At 40.7% G+C, this 22,172-nt stretch overlaps 1 protein-coding gene across 3 annotated transcripts in view; it reads right to left on the minus strand.

Moving 5' to 3' along the window:
- prkcha (protein kinase C, eta, a) overlaps positions 1-22,172 on the minus strand; it is a 204,034-nt gene that overhangs the window by 45,872 nt on the left and 135,990 nt on the right. For all 3 annotated transcript variants that reach the window (XM_048599997.1, XM_048599999.1, XM_048599998.1), the window contains 4 exons: positions 20,432-20,561; positions 18,797-18,936; positions 17,077-17,217; positions 14,541-14,714 (listed from right to left, as the gene is read on the minus strand). In XM_048599997.1, the coding sequence (XP_048455954.1) occupies positions 14,541-14,714; positions 17,077-17,217; positions 18,797-18,936; positions 20,432-20,561 (585 nt within the window). The remainder of the gene's footprint in view (positions 1-14,540; positions 14,715-17,076; positions 17,218-18,796; positions 18,937-20,431; positions 20,562-22,172) is intronic.

Raw genomic sequence — 22,172 nt, forward strand, 5'->3', positions numbered from 1 at the left:
CATTTCTGAAGAAGGGTCTAGGCCTGAAACGTCGGCCTTCCTGCTCCTCTGGTGCTGCTTGGCCTGCTGTGTTCGTCCAGCTCCACACCTTGTTGTCTCACATTTGAAGTGTAATCACGTTTACCAAATGTGGGAAAAGGCAGCAGTCAAACCGCACCCATCAAACACACAAAGAAACTCACTGCAGAGATTAACAGAATTTTGCAAAGGGATTCTCAAACAGGTCTCAGGTGCACATCCAGAATGCTAATGCAGGACAATGTGCCAATAAGGTAGGTGCTGTATTACCAGCCATTGGCCACATAAGAACCTCACTTGCCATTTTACCTTGTAAATCGAGAACACTACTATTCAATTTCTATGCGAGTGAAGTTGAAGATAATAAAACATTTTAAACTTTGACAAATCATTCACAAATGATAAAGGAAAAAGCAATAGGAATGTCCAAATGATTTATGTTTTGTCACGGATATGGGTATATACATCAGCCATGAAGTCTGGCTTAGAACATTGAGCCTGTATTTATTACACAGTGCAATTTCCAAACTATTTTCAAAAAAGTTCATTTGTAGAAATTACTGGGTAAATCAGTTACTGGAATCCCAACGCCTCATAATTATTGTCTAAACTTGTGTTTCCTGACTGAACCTTCTAATATTCTGTAATGAGCTGTTCTGTCAAAATATATTAATTTCCCTTTCTGACTTAACCTTCAGTGCTTCATGCACACATTTGAAGGTGGGAACTGGGATCAAAAAGGGCAGCTATTGGACCTCAGGTACAGGTTTAGCTGGAATTGTGTGTTCCAATCAGTTATTAGGATAATTTATAGGATAATAGGATTAACAGGATAACAGCAGACCTGATAAGGGAGCTTAAGGTAAAGGAACCCTTAGGAGGCAGTAATCATAAGATGATAGAATTTACTCTGCAATTTGAGAGGGAGAAGATAGAATCAGAGGTAACAGTATTACAGCTGAATAAAGGTGACTACAGAGGTATGATGGAGGAGCTGGGCAGAATTGACTGGAAGAGGAGCCTAGCAGGAAAGACTGTGGAACAGCAATAGCAGGAGTTTCTGGCAGTAATTCAGGAGACACAACAAAATTTCATCCCTAGGAAAAAGAAGCATGGTACAGGGAGGATGAGGCAACCATGGCTGACTAAGGAAGCCAGGGATAGCATAAAAGCAAAAGAGAAAGCATATAATGTGGCGAAGGGCAGTGGGAAACCAGAGGACTGGGAAGCTTACAAAGACCAATAGAGGGCAACAAAAAAAGAAATAAGGAGGGAGAAGATTAAATATGAGGGTAAGCTAGCCAGTAAAATAAATGAAGACTGTAAGAGTTTCTTTAGATAGATAAACGGCAAAAGAGAGGCAGAAGTGGATATTGGACCACTGGAAAATGACGGTGGAGAGATGGTAGTGGGGAACAAGGAAATGGCTGAGGAAATGAATAATTACTTTGCGTCAGTCTTCACGGTGGAAGACACGAGTAATATCCCAAAAATTCAACAGAGTCAGGGGGCAGAGTTAAGTATGGTGGCCATTACCAAGGAGAAGGTGCTGGTAAAACTGATTGGCCTGAAGGTGGATAAATCACCTGGACCAAATGGACTACACCCCAGAGTTCTTAAGGAGATAGCTGAAGAGATAGTGGAAGCGTTAGTGGTAATCTTTCAGGAATTGCTAGAGTCAAGGAGGGTCCCAGAGGACTGTTTAAAAAGGGAGTAACGCAAAAGATGGAAAATTACAGGCCGATTAGCCTAACCTCGGTCGTGGGTAAGATTTTGGAGTCCATTGTAAAGGATGAGATTTCTGAATATTTGGAAGTGTATGGTAAAGCAGGGCAAAGTCAGCATGGTTTCATCAAGGGGAGGTCATGCCTGTCAAATCTGCTAGAATTCTTTGAGGAAGTAAAGGGCAAGATAGACCAAGGAGAGCCAATGGATATTATCTACCTGGTCTTCAAGAAGGCCTTTGACAAGGTGCCGCACAGGAGGCTGCTGAGTAAGATAAGGGCCCATGGTGTTAGAAGCAAGGTACTAGGATGGATAGAAGATTGGCTGTCTGGCAGAAAGCAGAGAGTGGGAACAAAAGGGTCTTTCTCAGGATGGGAGCCGGTGACAAGTGGAGTTCTGCAAGGGTCAGTGCTGGGACCACAACTTTTCACTTTGTACATTAATGATCTAGATGAAGGAACTGTGGGCATTCTGGCTAAGTTTGCAGACGATACAAAGATAGGTGGCGGGACAGGTAGTATTGAGGAGGTGGGGAGGCTGCAGAAGTATTTGGACAGGTTAGGAGAGTGAGCAAAGAAGTGGCAGATGGAGTACAACACAGGAAAGTGTGAGGTCATGCACTTTGGTAAGAAGAATAAAAGCATGGACTATTTTCTAAATGGGGAGAAAATTCAGAATTCTGAAGTGCAAAGAGACTTGGGAGTTCTAGTCCAGGATTCTCTCAAGGTAAACTTGCAAGTTGAGTCAGTAGTCAGGAAGGCAAATGCAATGTTGGCATTTATTTTAGAGAGGACTTGAATATAAAAGCAGGGATGTACTACTGAGGTTTTATAAGGCTCTGGTCAGGCCACATTTGGAGTACTGCATGCAGTTTTGGGCCCCATATCTCAGGAAGGAGCGGGTTCAGAGGAGGTTCATGAGAATGGTCCCAGGAATGGAAAGCTTAACATATGAGGAATGTTTGAGGACTCTGGGACTATACTCATTGGAGTTTAGAAGGATGAGGGGGCATCTTATTGAAACTTACAGAATACTGAATGGCCTGGACAAAGTGGATGTTGGGAAGATGCTTCCATCAGTAGGAGAGTCTAGGACCCGAGGGCACAGCCTTAGAGTAAAGGGAAGTCCTTTTAGAATGGAGATAAGGAGAAACTTCTTCAGCCAGAGCGTGGTGAATCTCTGGAATTCACTGCCACAGAAGGCTGTGAAGGCCAGGTCATTGAGTACATTTAAGACTGAGATAGATAAATTCTTGATTATCAAGAGGATCAAGGGTTACAGGGAGAAAGCGGGAGAATAGGGTTGAGGAGCTTATCAGCCATGATTGAATGGCGGAGCAGACTCGATGGGCCAAATGGCCTTATTTCTGCTCCTATGTCTTATGGTCTTATAATTTATGAGCTGTCACAACTTGCTGACATTTTGAACCAGTCACTTTCATTTGAATGGAAAGCTAAAATATCCCTTAACTGACCATTGACTTCATGGACTCGTTAGGCAAAATAAAGTTTCTAGAATTATTCCAGATGGTTTTATATTTTATTTGCTTGTTTGATATCTATTTGGCAATTTCAAGTGTGGAAATACCATTCCACCAAACATCTGATTCTTACAAAGATGACCATATTGCCAAGGTAGCGTACTGTTAATAGCGTATAGATAATTTCCATTGTAGAGGATGATGCCATTTTAACATAATGATGTATCATTACAGTCAGATGTTTAGGGCTTGTTGTTTGTTAGTTGGAAGCCCTCTTACCCTGAGTCAGAAGGTTGTTATTCAACTCCCACTTCAGAACACAGGGAGAAAAACCAAAATTGTCACTGCAGTAATTGAAGGTCAGCATATAGACACTTAAACTGGTTGCTAGAAAGACTCTAAATGAGTCAGAAATGGCTATCCACCACCTGTCTCTGCTTAAATGGCCCAGAACTAGAACGCAACCAGGCAACCACAATGCCAGCTGCTGTTTTTTGCTTGCACCCACTTTCATTCTTCCCCTGGTCTGGGGTCAAATTTAAAGGCAGATAATCAGTTCTCAAACCTGTCGTACTGAGTGAGAGTGGAGCCCAGACTAAGCATATCATTCAAAGAGAGTGAGATAGGATGGTGGTGGAAGTTAAGGGACAACAGGAGGAGGACTGAGTGGTGGGAGGGTGAAGTGTCAAGAGGTGTCAAACGTAGTAAGGTAAGAAACACAAGTATTGAGGGGAGTAGAGATTGGAAATGGAGCTAGCTGTTGCATGTGGGTCTCCTGCAACTTCAATGCCAAAAGCAGTCTGCAGCCTGCTCCCTGCCATAGAACAATATAGTTCCCAACCAAGACAAAAAGCTGAAACAGACAACAGCGGGAGATAGTGTCAGATACAAATCAAAAATAAGCAGGGAGAAGCAAAGGGAAGGATGGAAAAACAGAATCATACACAAAAAGATTTAAGAGCAAGGATATACCATAGAAAAGTTTAATGTAGTTTTAAACAGCAACACTTTCTTAAAACATTAGTTTTGGTGTTCCAATAATGACAAAAACTTGTACTTACAAAACACCCTTATTGCAGAAAAACATTTCACGGCACTGACAAAGGAGAAAGGGAGAGGCTGCTAAGTCCACACAAAGGTGAAAGAAAATTTGATTGAAGGTATCGGTTTGAAAAGGGTTTGAAGGTCGGCAGGAAGGTACAGAGTTGAAGGGGTTTAGGGAGAAAAGAAAATCAATACTGAATCCTGAAGGTCAAAAAGCCAAACAACAGTTAATGAAAGCAACATTTAGTAGTCTCACAGCGTCATGGAATTAATTATAATTTCAGTCATTGATAGTACCTTATATGCAAGATTTAAAGAAAGACTTGCTTTTATACAGTACCTCCCATGGCTTCAGGGCTTCCCAAAATGCTTTACAACCAATGAATTACTTTTGATGTAAAGCCATTCTTAAAATATGGGAAATACAGAGGCTAATTTACACAAAGCAAGTTCCCACAAACAGCAATGCAATAACAATCAGATAATCTACTTTGGTGAATGCAGTTGAGGGGCAAATATTGACCAGACCATTGGAGGTAACTCCTCTGCTCTTCCTCAAATAGTATAATGGGATATTTTGAACGCATGTGAGAGGGCAGACACAGGCATAGCTGAACATATGGGTTAACAGTTTAATGTAAGAGTTTGGTTAGCAGCTGTGTTGGCAGATGGCTGGTGTGCGATGCAGAGTGATACCAACAGTGTAGGTTCATTTCCTGCTTGGGCTGAGATAACCATGAGGATTCTTCTTCTCAACCTCTCATCTAACCTGGGGCGTGGTGACCCTCAGGTTGAACCACCAACAGCTGTCTCTGTCTAATGACAGAACTGCCCTATGGTCTGGTAAGACTATGGTGACTTTACTTTCTCAGTACAGCACTGAAATACTAGCAAGCATTGTTGTACTCAAGACCTGGAGTGGACTTCATCCCACAACCTTCTAACCCAGAAGTGAGAATGCTATCAGCTGAACCACAATTTTAGTGCCTCTAGCTTTGGTAGTTAAATGTTTCTTACAACTTTAATTATTCTGCACGAAGATTTTATGAGCGTATGCAGTTCCCACCTCCGAAACATATGTCTCCATTAATAATGGAAACTGTTTAGCTAAACCTGTTGTACCATATTTAAGAGATAGTAGGAACTGCAGATGCTGGAGAATCTGAGATAACAAGGTGTAGAGCTGGATGAACACAGCAGGCCAAGCAGCATCATAAGAGCAGGAAGGCTTACGTTTTGAGTACCATATTTAATCCTTGCTACCACTGGCTTTATAGCATATTAAGTTTGCATCTTCCAGTTTGAGACTCCTTTCACATTTCAGAAACGTACCAAAGCACGTTGCAGCCAACGAATTACTTTTGAAGTTTAGTCACTGTTGTAATGCCAGGAAACAGCAACAAAATTGCGCATAGCAAGGAACCACAAATAACAAAGAGCATCAACAAGATCATCTACTTTGGTGTTGTTAGTTAAAATGCAAAACACATCCTGTACTTCAAAAACCTCAATTTACTACTTAAACTGCCTCAAGGATTGCTATATAGATAATGCTAAAATGTATTTAAAGGGGCAATATGCATTTTAAATGGGATCATATTGACTTTACAATATGTCTTCTTATTGAAAATCTTTTGCCTACAGATCCTGGCTCCTAGTTGTGTTGCACCTTAGAATTATTCTTGACTTTGATTTCCCTACAGTGAGGCACAATGAGCAACTAATTAATCACTTTTTAAAAAATGTCATTGTGTAACAGGCCAAGTCAAATCCTCGATCCCCAGTGCATCGTGTTAAAAAACACTTCTCTGTAGTTTGTTCTGACTATCTCAAGAGGTGCTGAGAATTAATTCCGATCAACTTGTGCATCACTTCCATCTGCGCTTCCCCATCCATCTGCTTTTAGAATTGATGGATGTACTTGCAGAGCAGAAACCATTTGCATTGATACATTAGGGTATGTTATTACTTTGTCTTAAAGTACCAGGGCTGAAAGCAGACATTCAGCACTGAGAGAGAATTAGAGAAAATGACTAAAAGCATGGTCAAAGTGGATGGTTTTGAGTGAGCAGAAAGGTTTAACGAGGGAAAAATAAAACAGAACAAACATGAGAAAATTAATAAAAGCAAAACAATGACCAGGAGTAGCAAGTCATTTTGTTAGATGATGCTCATGTGTTCCTCAACTCTCTTTATATACTTGGTCTTCATATTACATGATAGACTTACCTAATAGAAATCTACTGACCTCCACCCTGAAAATAAATTGGAAAATGAAAAAAAAAGATAGGAAACAATTGAATGGCAGCTAGCATGGACATTTGAGATAACTCCTAGATGGGAATACTGGTTTATGGTGATTACATAAAAACAAATTCTGATTTTATGAAACGATGTTCCAAGATTTTACTGTTCTCTCCAGGACTGCATCCTGCCCACTCATGTCTGCTATTTTTAAGAATCTCATTTCCAAAATCCACACACTTTTCTATGTAAGGAAAAGCAACTGCTTTTCTGCTGTTTTCTGAGTGTATTGCAATAGGTTAATCTTGAATGATAGTGGGCAATTTGAATCATTTTTCAATGCAAAACCAAAAACCAATGGCACATTTTCTCACTATTTTTGTTTCTCTCTCTTTGTTTCTAATCAGTCCTCTCTCTCCGGTCACTTCAGTCTCTCTCAGTCTGTCATCTCTCATTCTCTCTCAAACTCACTCATTTTCTCTTTGCTTATCTTTCTACCTTTTCCTCTCTCTCTTTATCCTTCTTCCTCTTTCAGCATGTTTGGAAATGGACAATAAAATCCTGTTGGTTTTCTCAACCAATTTATTTTTTAAAAAACAAAAGCACATTGAGTATTTGTGTACTGTCAACATATCTATTCCATCCCCCGATCATCACACGGTCTCTGTCATTCTGAATATCCCCTCAGGACCAAAGCAAATCTAAAAATAGAACAGACAGTAGTATTTCAGACCCCAGACAGGAGTTTTATTTTTATACACGTACATGCAGACACAAAAACCTCACAAAGCGCACACATATACGCATACTATGTAATGACGTATAGACACACACACAAAATACAATACAGCACAGGAATAGGCTCTTCAGCTCACTAAGCCTGCATCGATTTCTAATCTTTATTTAGGCCAGCTACTAATTGCCCATACGCGGTTTCTATCCCTCTGTTCGCCTTCTGTTCATGTGTCTATCAAGATATACCTTAAATGTTGCTAATGTGCCTGCTTCCACCATCTCCACTGGCAGTCATTCCAGGCACCCACCACCCTCTGGGTGAAACATTTTCCCTGCATTTCTCCCCTAAACTTTCCTCCTCTCACCTTGAATCTGTGCCCGTTTGTAGTTGAACTTTCCACCCCGGGAAAATGCCTCTGACTATCCACAAAAGGAGGTAGCTATGGAATGTGGGTGCTACTGGCGAGGCCATGCAGGAGGAGGGGAGAACTGTATTGTGGACCCATCTTCCACTCAATCCAGAATCACTCAGATTTGATCCAGCAAGGTTAAAGTAAAAGCTTTGTTATCGTCCTTGGAGCAAGTTATACTTCCTTATTTGTGCAAAGAGCCAGCTGACAAAATGCCTTCAATAAAACGTCCTTCTCAATCAGATAATGACACAGACAATTTAAGTCTCATTAGAAAAATGACCTCAAGGCATCTTTGCCTGTGTAGCAGGGGGAGGTTTTGTATATTATTGATACAGGACAGTCCGAAGTCACTCTTCCAACTACTGGTGAACCTGGAAATAGCACTGGCTCCTAGTTTGGAAATAGCTGCTGCCAGAAAATTAAAATTTTAATCTTCACACAGCATTGTTGTTGATCTGTATTAGCCTCAATTTAGTTCATTATTTTTCAGCACTGACACTGGTGATCTGGAAGCTACCCCTCAATCTCAATCGAGCTGATATTCAAGTACCCACTACCACAGACAACTCTGTTAAATACATCTGATTATTATTTCTGAAAATGCTAAAACTGGGATTAGTTAAGCGAATTAAAGGTTACAGAATCGAGTTGGGTGGATGGAATTGATACAGAGATTCACCATTCAACTAGGTTATGTTGGATCAGGCTCAAGGGACTGAATGTCTTACTCCTGTTCTGCACCATCTGAAGTTATTTCTCCTTCTTGAATCTGAAGGATCAAATCTGACCATCTGGTAGGCAATAATATGGATACGTATTCATATGAGAGCAAGAGAGAAAAATACACAAACAAAAAACAAATGAGTGAGCATTAATCATTTAAGAAAACATCTACATTTCTCGGTAATTTGGAGACTATCCACTTTACACACTTCCATTGACCAACTGCCAATCATCATTTCTGAGAAGAAGGTTTAGCTTAGTCTTTCATGGGGTGTGGGAATCACTGGAAAAGTCAGAATTTATGTCCTAACTGCCTTTGAACTGATTACCTTGCCAGGTCATTTCAGACGACAATTAAGAGGCAAACACATTATGGAATCAGGTGTAGGCCAGACTGTATGAAGGACATTCAAGAACCAAATGAGCTTTTACAGCAACTGATGACAGTTTTTTGGCACCATTTTTGTTTTATTAATTCATGGATGAGGATGTCACTAGCTACTCCAGCATTCATTGCCCATCCCTAATTGCCCAGGGACGCAGTTAAGAGTCAACCACACTGCTGTAGGTCTGGAGTCAAATGTAGGCCAGACGAGGCAAGGATGGCAGATTTCCTTCCCTGAAGGACGTTAGTGAATTAGATGGGTTTTTCTGTCAATTGGCAATAGATTCATAGTCATCAGTAGATTCTAAATTCCAGATTTTTATTGAATGCAAATTCCAATGTCTGCCATGGTGGGATTTGAACCCAGATCCCCATTACCTGGGTCTCTGGATCGCAGTCCAGTGATAATACCACTAGGCCATCACCTCCTCATAAACCATTACAGAGGCGAGCTTTCAATTTCAATTTATTAATTGAATATAAATTTCACCAGCTACTACAGCAGAACTTGAACCCATTAGCTTGGACCTCAGGATTACCAGCCCAGTGACATTATCACTAAGCCACAGTGTATACAAGATTCGAATTGCTTTTCAAATGCTATATGTTCAGATCAAGGAAAGTGCATTCATAATGCAGCCAAGAATGTTAAGTATCAATCTGCAAAACTTCATAACACATGCAATAACAGGAAGGAAGAGTGGGAGAGATTCCTACTCAGTCAGGTGATCAAAGAAACATTGACACTGATACCAGCTGTAATGATCCCAGATGATGGTACTATTGGACAAGCCAGATCCCAGGATGAAAGTTGGTTTGATAGATTATATTCTTTTTGTTTAGATCATTAATGTAGTCTTTAGTCACTGAGACATAGTTGCATGAGGCTGTAGGCTTTTTTTAAAGAAAATAATAGAAAAAAGTTTAATATATAAAAGAATTATTTAAAACCCAAGCAACAAAGTCTCAACTTGTTTTCTGACACTATCCATTACAGGGATTCAAGGTCTCTATCTCAACTTGTTTGTTCTAATTGACTTACTGTTGACAACGTCCTTATCATGGACTGTGTGGATCATAGATGAATCCCTTCCAAGTCCGCCAAGGTGAACATTTTGCAAATCCGACAGCTTCAACTTTTGCAGATTTTAACCAAACTCTCCTGGCTTGGAGGTTTTACAAATTAATCTCTTCTGATGAGATCACAAGTTCCCTGATCTGCCTTGACTCCTTTGTCTAGGAGAGGAATTAAACACTGCTAAATGTCAACCTGGTGTCTTCTTCTTAAGTTCTGAACTGAATTTAAAAAGAAAATAAGTGTTCATCCTAGACTTTTCTGAACTGAAAATAAAGGTAATGTCCTGATATTTGATTCTACCGGTCATAAACCCAACAGCATAACCATCTTTCCATTAATACCACAAGAGTCTGTTGTGACTTGCTTTCTGATAACAATGAACTAACCTCCTCAGTTTTTCGGAAAGACTCTTAGACCTCTCTCTTTTCTTAAGAGGAAGTCCTGCAGAGAAGTAACCAGCACATATCTGTCTCAAATTTGAAATCGAACTCCAAAAACGAAACTAATATATTTAAATTAGATACCGTTCATCACATATCCATAACTCCAGACTATGAAATGCAGATAAAATTCACATTTCCATAGCAACTTAGACTTCCTGAGTGAACTATAACACACCACCACCATCACATGTTCAGTTGTTTGAAAACGCCTCTTTCTATCATTCTGCTTTCCTCTAACAAGAGAATGATCAGTATTCACATTGTCAGAATCAATATGATGCAATTTTCACCCACAGGAATTTGTCACATGAAGAAACAGTGCATTTCAATTTTTCAGTAACAACTGTTATATTGACTTCAACTTAATTTGGATTTTGAAGATTGGAATTGTTCCAACTAAATGCAAGTGCTATGGCATAAATCTGCGAAAAACTGGAGGTTTCAAGTTAGCTCCTGGGATAAGGCAGCCAAATTTACTAGGTGAGAATGATGGGTACCAGTTTATTGATATATATCCTAGAGTCCAAATTAAAACAGGAACAATATCAAAGCAATAAAATGCCTCAGGGTTATTCAAGGATAGTGTTGTTGAAGACAGCAGCATTAGGCGAAAACAAAACAGCCTTACTATTTTTCTTATTGTAAATCTCAGGCCTTCAGCACTCACAGTTATGAGCAGTGAATCAGGCAGCATCTCAATCTGTCGAAGTCAGCAAGTTGCTTCCCTGTTGCCCTGCTCCTCCAGTGGGTATCTAACCCAGAGATGAAATAATCAGTTGCAACACACACAGTGTGTGAAGTTGGAGTAATTAGTCATCAATTACCCATTGAACTTTTCATAAAAAAGTGAAGGCTTGTGGGGAAGTGGATTTCGAATGGGGTAATAAGTCGTAAGTACGTGCAGATGACCTTTCTGGCATTGAAAGTGAACTTGTATAGGATGGAATCTCTTTAAGTACATAAAAGCATAAGAAACAGGAGCAGGAATAGGCCAGTGGGCCTGTCGAGCCTGCTCCGCCATTCAATAAGATCACGGCTGTTCTTTTCGTGGAGTCAGCTCCACTTCTCTGCCCATTCATCATAATTCTTAATTCCTTTCCTGTTCAAAAATCTATCTATCTCTGCCTTAAAAACATTTAACTATGTAGCCGCAGCTGCTTCACTGGGCAGAGAATTCCACAGATTCACAACCCTTTGGGTGAAGAAGTTCCTCCTCAGCTCAATCCTAAATCCTTTGATATTGTTTCAGATTTCTAAAATGTAAAATAAAAATTTTAAAATCTTTTTATGTTTCTTTTATTTTCCCCTATAAGCTAATCTTTCTTTCTTCTTTATTTTGCTTCTGTACCAGATTTGGCATTGTATTCAGTATTCAAACTCAGAGGGGCCCTATAAAACTTCTTCAGTCTGATTGGTTAACAAAATACACAATTCCTTGACTGATTCAGACAAGACCCAAATCCCTCATTGAGGATGTTGTGCTAAAATGCATTTCTAATCACTGTGGAAAAGGGAAAATGTGTGAAAGTAACTGTTGAAATCTCGCCATTGTTTTTGGCTTAGTGTGAGTTGCATTACATTTGGCGGAGTGATTCTGACCTTTTGACTGAATGAGTTTTCTCACAGTATTTTACTATACTCACCATTTGAGCCCTTGCTGTGATAATCGCAGCGTATATCTGCCCCATCTTACTATGTGCTGTTCTTTGAGCATCTCACCACTCTCTGGCCAGGTTTTGTGTCTATGCCAAATGGCAGTAATGTGAGCCTAGTACCTCAGTTTGAGACAGCAAAGGACAAAAATGCAAGGCAGGGATGCTGCAAGCATCCAGGTAGGCTCAGAGTGAGTGAGGACTATGATAGGGAATGAAGAGCCTGGAGTTGGCAGCTTGCTTCAGTCGATGAGCTGGGCACAAATCATTGAGAGTCAAAGTATTACAATGTAGGTAAGTGCCAGTGCAGCCCAATTTGCAGCACTGAAGTGCCCTGTAAATGCATCAGAGATGTGCCGTGAGAGGCTGGCATCTGTCGAATGCCAATGTCCTTGGATGTGGAGTGCATTGGGCTGGAGTTGTCCTGAGCTGTTGGAGCCCAGTGTCCAACATGGATGTCCTCTGGAGTAAACAGATAGCTGAACCCTCCGGGAACCCATTCTGATTTCTGTCACATTTACCCAACGGTAGGTTTTTACGCCAAGTTTGGTAAGATCACAACTTATGGTGAGTTAAGCTGTTAACATGCTGTTTAACAAGCAACAAAAAGCGTCAATTGGGAACTCCTCTGGCAAGAATCTCACCATGCCACTCGGGCAAAAGATGGGGTGTGGGGGGTGAGGGGTGAGGGGGAAAGTGGGGCAGAAGTTGCATAGAGATGATCTTGGCATCGAGGTGACCATCTGATTCTACCACTTATCGTGAGCATGCCCACATTGCTCAGAGCCCGGTTAGATTCTGCCCACAATTTCTCCTGACATAAAATTTTGGCTATTGTAAACTCGGAGATATATCAACCAGTCAAGTCACATGATGACAATAATGAACCCAATCTTCATTAAAAGGTACTTTTAAAAAACATCAAATACTAATTATTTTCAGACTCTCCTATTTGTACAATAACCTAAACTCAGTTATCAAGTGAGCTGTGTAATGCTGCTAGATCCCTCTGCTGTTAGGGCATAAGTACTGCACAAGCAATAACATGGGAAATGGGTCAAGCACAACAAAAGGACTGCAGTATTTTTTCACAAACTACCAGGGCTTAGTATTCTCTTCATCATTCCCCACCACCAGCCCATCCATGATTTACTTCTTTCACTGACGTTTACAATGTCATTATTCTTCTTGGTGGAGTTGGGATGACTCTCTTGAGCAGTAAAGGGAAACTACCTTTCAAAGTAAACACGATAGGAACTGCCCAGCTTTTCATGCTCTCCCGATGGACACAGAATTATATGTGCACAGGAGAGGCAATGACCTAATGGTATTATCATTAGAATATTAATCTGGAGACCCAATAATCCGGCGACCCAGGATTGAATCCCACCATGGCAGATAGTGGAATTTGGATTCAATTAAAAATCTGGAATTAACAGTCTAACGATGACCATGAAACCAGTGTTGACTGTCAAGGGAAAACCCATCTGGTTCACTAGTATCCTTTAGGGAAGGAAACCCATCTTTTCCTGGTCTGGCCCAGATGTCACTCCACAGCAATGTGGTCGACTCCCAACTACCCTCTGGGCAATTAGAGATGGGCAATAATTACTGGCCTAGCCAGTGACGCTCTCATCCCGTGAATGAATTTAAAAAAGTAGCTGAAGGTGGGTGCAGTAAAGTACTTAAGGGTGAAGGAGGTTACAGAGATCAGACAGTGCAAGGCTTTGGAAACAGTTGAAAATAAATGCTAGGGTTTTAAGTTTATTGCAAATACTTGGGAGCTAGTGAACACAGTAATGATGGGACTGGAAGGTGGCCAGGATTTAGTGGGGTGACAAAGTGTGCGACGAGATTTGGGCTGAATTAAGGTCAGGAGCCTCATGAGGAGGAAATTGGAGCAGTTGAATCTCGGGCAGGAAAATGAGATGAGCGGCAAGAATTCTGGTTTCTTATTGTATAGGAAGCTATAGAGGTGTTGGGGAAAGTGTTAAACATATTTACTGGAATGATAACAGAACCGGCAAGTTTTACCTATCAGGAAAGATTGAACAGACTGGAGCTGTTTTCTCTCAAAAAGAGAAAAGAGAAAAGAAGTTTCCACTCATGGGTGAGACGAGAAACCATCAATATAATCTAATTATTCAATATTGAGAATTCAGAAGTAATTTCTTTACCCAATGATGGTTAGCAAATGGAACACAATTGTGTAGCTGAGGTGACTAGCATTGATGCATTTAAAGGGAGATCAAGACACTAGAAATGAGGGAGAAAGAAGGATATGATGATGGGATTAGATGGTGTTGGAATGGCGTAAACACTGGTGCAGAATGTACCAGTTGGGCTGAATGGCCATTTTCTGTGCTGGAAATACTACATAATGCTCACAATATTAATTCCCTTGTTTAACATTTTACTATACCAGGCATGCAGGACAAAATATGCACACACTTGACTATCTTTGGTTTCCAGAAGGATCTCATTCTATCATGTTGAATCAGAATGTGGAAAAATTATAATGTGGTCTGGATGAGGCAAGGCATTTAACGGAGACACTCTTTGTAATAGGATCTGATTTAATTGATCTCTGTAATGCTTACCACACTCTGGAAGCAACAGAAGATTTGTGTAAGGTACGGGTGATTTCTGGCCAGTGACAGGATCCGTTTCTCAGTCATCGTACACTCCACATCATCATCTTGGAGAATCATGTCTTTCTTCAATATTTTCACAGCGTAAACATCTTCAGTGCCTTTTAACTCAGCCAGCATTACCTGGGGTCAGACAGCAAGTTATGAAAGTGACATTTCTGCTCAATACAAAACAGAGAAACAAATGAACACTTTATTTTTCTCTAAATGGTTTAGCCTGTTAAAATGTGTTTAATCTGATTATGTACTGCTATTCTTCCTAAAAAAAATTGAAAGAAATCTCTGTTTTGACTTCTCTTCTCTTGAAGATGATAATGAATCATGTATTTAGTTACACTAAAAAGCTACAAACCTAATTTTAAGCACAATCAAAGCTGAATTCAATCTTGTAGTTGATGTTATAAAAACATTTCCTGACTGTTAACCTATTATGATAAGGATAACTCTCAGGATGTAGACCCATAACATTAAAACAAAGTGTGCAAACTGACTTCTAAAACAAATTTAAAAGTTTGTAGTGTAATAAATTCTTTGCTCTAGACTGTGTTTCCAATCATCAAAAAGAACACTAATATTCCCTGCACCTGGCAACCCCATCTGAAAAACTTGAACACAATCAGGCAGAAGCAAGATCATGGGACCTGAACTTGCCTCCAGATAATGTGCTGATTATTTTGTTTAAGGAGGAAAAATGATAACGCTGCCAGAACTAGGTTTGTTCGTGATAGTCATGTTACTCTCAGTGCTGTGGAGAATATAACTGAATTGCTTCACAATAACAGATTGGTTCATAAATAATAAAAGATTAGCAGCAGGCCTGTTGTCATTCCACTACCATATGCTGAGCAAAGCAAACAGCAAGCAGTGTGTGTGGTGGTTTGTTTTGTTCCAGCATCTTACATGACTCTACTAGATAATATTATTAGCCAATGGTTGAACGTATGTCTGGGTGCAGAGCCAAGCTTCAGTCTGTGCATGGCCACACTTAGCTTTTTTTTGGAGGAATCAGAGAATAGTTATGGTGCAGGAGGAGACCATTTGGCCCATTGTGTCTGCACTGGCTCATTAAATAAACATCGTTACCTTCTGCCAATCTCCTGTTTTTTACCCACCCCATACACTACATTTTTTTAAAATCCTCTGCTTCGGATACAAACAAAAACAGAAATTGCTGGAGGAACTCAATAAGACAATCAATGTTTTGAGTCCAGTGACCCTTCTTCAGAACAGTACGGCAGTTCTGAAGAAGGGTCACTGGACTCGAAATGTCAACTCTGCTTTCTCTGCACAGATGGTGCCAGGCCTGCTGAGTTTCTCCAGCACTTTTTGTTTTTGTTTGGTTCAGATCTCCAGCATCCACAGTTCTTCGTTTTATTTGACTGCTTTGGATACTAATGGGGGACACAGCCTCTCAGAGGACAGTAACTACAGCCAAATTCATTGCACCATGATTGGTATCTGCTGCACTGGAGAGGAGGGAGGAGTACTGTGGGAAGGCTACAGTGACTGGGGATTCGATAGACATTTCTGTGGCTGCATGCAAGATTGCATGATGATATATTGTTTCCCAGGTGCTAGGGTCAAGGACATTATGAAGCAGCTACAGTGTATCCTGGACTGGGAGGATGAACAGCCATTGGTCCTGATGTATACCACAACCCATATCAAAAGTTAAAACGAGGGATGAGGTCCTGAAAGTAGAATATAGGGAGTTAGGATGCAAGTGAAAAAGAAGACGGTATGAGAGGAAAGGTTTCAGATTAGTGAGACATAGGAAACAGTACAAAGTGGACAGGTTAGCCCTGGGCAGGACCAGACTGAGGGCCTTGATGGAGTATTTGCTAATGTGGTTGGGCAGGGTTTCAGATGATGCAAAGCTGGGTGGGAGGATGAGCTACAAAGGTTTGTGATAACAGATTGTTCCTTGTATGTGATTTCTGAGTTGTTGATCAAAGCTAAAAAAAAAATGTGAATATTACAAGGATATTTTCACATGGCAGAAAGCATTTCTTCTCAGTCTCAGTGATACAGAGGCTTTTTCTTAAGGTCATGAGAGATTTACTTTCTCCCCCCAAGAAATATGAAATATTTTTCCTCGACGTTGCATGGATTCTGAGGTGCGTAGGGCATAGGGTAGCAGCGATGGAGGGGAGAGAGGTGGTTTTGAGAGGTTTGCAAGCACTGTTAGGAGCTGGGCTGCAGTGTTGGAGAACTGAGGTTGGCTTTCTAAATGGCCTGCTTCCGCAACCACATGCCAATGTGGGTCACAAACTGCACTGCAAATCTGATCCCAGTTGAAGATAGTAAGAACTGCCGATGCTGGAGTCAGAGTTGAAAAACGCAGTTGAAAATAGCTTGTGAAGTCATGTATGGGTCGAACGTGCAGTTGGCGTACAGCAGAAGTGCACAGGTCAGGATTTCTTGAGCCCAGAGGAAAATTCGGTCCTATTGCTCATGGCTTCTCTGGTTTATGGGTGTCACTTACCTTCCCAAAGCTACCTTTCCCTAGGACACTGATGAAGGTGAAATCATCAATGCCCAGTTTACGTTGTACTTGCTGGCTGTTACTGTTCTCGACTGCATTACCTAGGGCCTCGTTTTCTTCGTGGCTTTGACGACTTTGCCTCTTTTTCGAGAAAAGATAGATACAAAGAGTTATTGTCTCACACAGTGGACTGAATAACTCATACCAGTTAATTAATGCTCCTGGATTATACAACTGTCAGAGTGAAACAAAATGTTTTCTCAGGGACAGAGATTATTTCATAAAATCACATAGTAAGGAATTTGTCCATTAACCCATCAATATTGTAACAGAGTACCTCCCTAAAAGAACTTCTAATTAGTCCCACACCCTGCTCTTCCTTCACAATCTTGCCATTGTTTCTTTTGTATTGCTTAAAACTGTACTTTGTGACTGAGTCACAGCCAACACCTGATCCTCGCAACGTGATACCAACACTGGCAATGCTTCTTTTGTCAGAATTTCTGTTCGAGAACAAACATGCAATAACATAAAGTTGGTGTCCTACAATATACAATTTCTTTCAATGAGGAATATAGCGAAAGAGGTCTGCATCATAAATATAGAACTTTGCATTGCTGGTGTAGAGCTTTGTATGATAGTACAATTTGGGAATAACTGTGAAAAATACTGAGCTCCATGATCAAGTCCTGTTTTGTATTCCCAGAACCTGCAACCCAGTGCCAGGTTGCCTCAATCTCCTCTGTAGCGTTGAGAAGGCCCTGGGGCAGCAACTTTGTTCCTGGTTTTATATACGCTCACCCCGTCAGGCTGTACAGAGACACCATCTGAATGTAGGGTGCTTTAAACACATGCCAGATTTCTAATGGGATTTTGTTCTTCCTGCCAATCTCTTCCCTCTCCATTCTATTCCCCCAGTCTGATGCCTTGCATTGCAGCCAACGTTGTTTCTATACAGTATACGGAGCTTAATACTCTCATTTGTGCACCTACACAGCAAGGAGAGTGTACACTTGTGACTCACACACACACTCACATACAAATGGACACTTACACATAGACACACATTCGATCTGGATTAACCACTATAACTCTGCGCCATTTTCTTTTCTCTCCAATCACTTCTCTATGCAATTTGAATCACTGTTGGACAGTCCTCGCTCTCCTGTCTGTCTGTCTGGTGCTTATTCATGTGCGCATCTGAAACAACACAACTGTATCCAATCCTGTTCTTATCAGCAACCAGTGGGGCCAGGACAATGAGCTGGAACCGAAGCCCAGGCCAGTTCCTCCCGCCAATGGAGTCCAAAAGGCTCAGTGTGTACAAGATAGATGTGCTTTGTTTCCAGAGCCACATAAGTTTGTACAGAATAAGAATAAGCGTTAAGAGATTTGTGCCATCCATCAGTTTTAGGGAAGTCTAATTAAGATAGTTGGAAATCATCCACCTGAAATTCCAGGCATGGTTATTGATAGGCATGGTTCCCAATGGAAGTGTGGAATTGGAATAAACAACGGCTATATTTCTGTAGCATATTTTCAATCTCAGGATGCAAAACACATGAGCCAAAGAACAGCTTTTTGAGATTATAATGTAGAAAACAGGGCAGCCAAAACAAGGACTGCATCACTGACAGCATCATTCGCCATTGATTACAAGTGCAAACCTCCATTATTCAATGTTAGAAATAGCAGTGAGGCAGTTCAGCATCATCCTTACCGTCTGCCTCCTCTTTAAAGTGGAGATGCCTCCTGCACTGAGTCCCATCTCTGCCAGCTTCCTAGCGAGTTCCACAGAGTTTACTCCACAGCTTGGGGCAACGTTGTTCTCACAACGTATGTGAATGTTCATTTTGCAAACTGTCAAGAGGAGAGACATTATTTTATGTAAGTGTTTCACGGAGAATAAACCCGAGTCAGGAATATCAGTTCTTTAAAACTGCCAAAGGGAAAAAACAACTTCCCTGTGGAATTCTACATGTCCAGCATATTATGTAACACCTTCATATTGACCAGATCTTGATAGATATCCAGGAAATAACACAAGCTCTCTCAGCCGCTCTGACTCTCTTCACATAACCATCAGCAGGCCACTGACTCTCTTGATAAAGGAGTCTGTACGATCTCAGGATTCCTACGCTGACAGGGCATCTATTAAACGGCTATTATTAAAAGGGACCACACTGTGCTGATTGTCTGTATTAGTGACAGACACTCCAGTTCATTACCACAATCCTGTAATTAAGTCCGAGAAGGAATTTATCTTTTGGTTGTGTTTTTTAGAACAGCTCAGAGTTGAAGAGGTATACAGCTGGTAGAATTCAACACCCTCTATTTATTCCTGATTGTAATCTTTTTGTCATTCCTGTTACTATTCCAATGGCAGCAAGTTGACCAAAAGAATTGTTGACCAAAAGAAATGCAGTCTGCTAGCAACATCTACCTTGGGATGTAGGAAGGTTTTCTCATGCTCCTCTTTTCAAAGAAAACTTCTGTGATCTTTGAAAGTCCACTTAAACACAGAGACAGAATCTTAATTCAACTTTAAAATGTCAATACAGTTCAGTAGTGTTCATTTTGATTTTGGTGACAGCGTCAAATGGCTGTTAGCAGATTGTTTCTGGACAAAATTATTTTGGTGACATTTTAACTCAGACGAGTTCTACCTGATTGGCTCGAACAGAATTATTAATTGATTTTATACACATTTCAGAAGCACTGCCCTGCAAACAGCATTGAGGAAACAGGATTAAACATTGAGTGAAATAGATGCTTCAGGACCACATTCTCAATATAGTCTTCAAAAACTTTAATTTGGACATAGTGAGGATTAGGAGCAATTTGTTCTTTGCACATCTGAGGTCATGGGGTCCGTTATACATGAAAAAATATAACTGCCTTAAATTAGATTCAATTTCCACAACTGGGATGTCAAAAGCATGACACGTGTACTTTACACACTTTTCAGGAGAAGGTCTAGAGCTGCTAGAGTTCATAGAAATGTAGGGAACCCTTTTGGAGAGTTACTATTCCTTCTTGATAGTTTCAAGGACACTTTTGGGGCAGGGTAAGTGCCCTGTGGGGGAAGTCAAGTGCCCTTTAGGATCAAGTATAAATGAATGTGTGTAAAAAATGGATAAACTCATTGTTAAATCAAGGGAACTGTCAAGTTGTCAAGATAATTAAATCCCCTACCTTTTACACATTTGAAAATCCTGTCTGTATTGCTAAAAATCAGTGCCTGCTATTTCACTTTGTCTGTTGCCATAACCACCTGCTCTCTGTAAATGTACAAACTCTACTTTTCTCATTTACTTCAGGAAGTAAAGACAGAGTGCCTTACGGACGGGATTACCTTTACACTGCTTCCCTTGCCTCATCAGCCCATACAGAAGGGAGCCACAATGATCACAGAAGGTTGGCACCTTGTAGTTATGGACGTTGAATTGATGACGTACATTGATGCTAAATCTTTGTTCACATACCTATTAAATATAATGGTCAATTATTTAAGACAGCTGTGGATACAGATAAACACAAAGACAGACTTTCCTATTGGAACCGTTCGTAGGGCTTGATTTTATTTTCAATATCACATCTCAAATTTTATTCTCCCTTTAGGGATGTAATCTTCTCCTCATATGGGTAGAATGTTCTACTTCTGGGGCTGAAAAGACCAGTCAGTCATAGGGAAAGGAAGCCTGAGACGGCTGATCTGAAAGTATGCCTATTACGACCTGTCTATGTTGAACATTCTGAAATATGCTTCACCCAATTGTTGCTGAGAGAATCCATACATAGCAGCATTACACACATCCCTCCAAAGAGGTGGGGTCTATCATTAAGGATGGGGTAACTGAACACCTTGAAAATTTTCAGTTAATCATGGAGAGCCAGCATGGATTCATAACAGGCAGGTCAAGTCTGGCAAACCTCACTGATTGTTTTGAAGAGATGACTAAGGTAGTGGACAGGGAAATGCCTATGGATGTTGTTTATATGGATTTCCAGAAGGCATTTGATAAATTCTACATAACAAACTGTTAACTAAGGTAACTCACAGAATTAAGGACATATTACCGACATGGCTGGGAAATTGGTTGAGTGGCAGGTGACAGAAAATAGGGGTATTGGGTAGCTACTCAAATTAGCAGGATGTGGTGTCCCACAAGGATCTTTGTCAGGGTCTCAATTATTCACATTATTTATTAACAACTTGGATAGTGGCATTGAAAGCCATATATCCAAATCTGCTGATGACACAAAGTTAAGTGGCATTGTAGATATGTACATGATAGCATAAAATAAAGGGATACTGGTCGACTAAGTGAATGGGCAAAACTGGCAGTAGATGGAGTTCAATGTAAACAAGTGTGAGGTTATCCATTTTAGACTAAAATAGGAGCGATCAGATTATTTACCTAATGAAATGAAGTTACCTGCATGCATGTCCAAAGAGAGTTAGTGCTTGGGCCCTTTCACTACAGTCAGCAGTAACTGAATGAGCTGCTCCTCATAAGAGACTGGAATTGAAATTATACTTTTAATCTGTAAAGATTCTCTGATATCGGTTCTCAGTGTAGGTCTCGCGCAAGCTTAAGGGTTGAAGTTGAGAGCGAATTTTGTTAAAGACTGATTCTGTGATGGCTGAAACGGCCACACCGGTATCGACCTCCAGTAGAACCAGGTGACCATTTTCTGATGAAGGGTCTAGGCCCGAAATGTCAGCCTTTCTACTCCTATGATGCTGCTTGGCCTGCTGTGTTCATCCAGCTCTGCACCTTGTTGTCTCGGATTCTCCAGCATCTGCAGTTCCTGCTATCTCTGACCATTTAATCAGATGTTTATTTTGATCGGTTGTGATTTGACTGTTCCAAACCAGGTGTAGGTGTATTTTCCAGAGTGTGCACTCTCCTGGATACCGGCCTATGTGTTCCCTTACTCAGTTTAGATCTAGTGGGACTATTGCAGTTTCAGGTCTGCATACCGGCAGCAACTACAATAGCTTGCTGGCCTGGACCCTGAAGAAAAATTTTAACCATTTGGCCGAGGCTTGGCTTTGTTTTGGGGTTTTCCTATGGGTTGACCTAGAGTCC

Source organism: Rhincodon typus, chromosome 8 (genome assembly GCF_021869965.1).
Source record: "Rhincodon typus isolate 14 chromosome 8, sRhiTyp1.1, whole genome shotgun sequence".
NCBI classification, from domain to species: Eukaryota; Metazoa; Chordata; class Chondrichthyes; order Orectolobiformes; family Rhincodontidae; genus Rhincodon; species Rhincodon typus.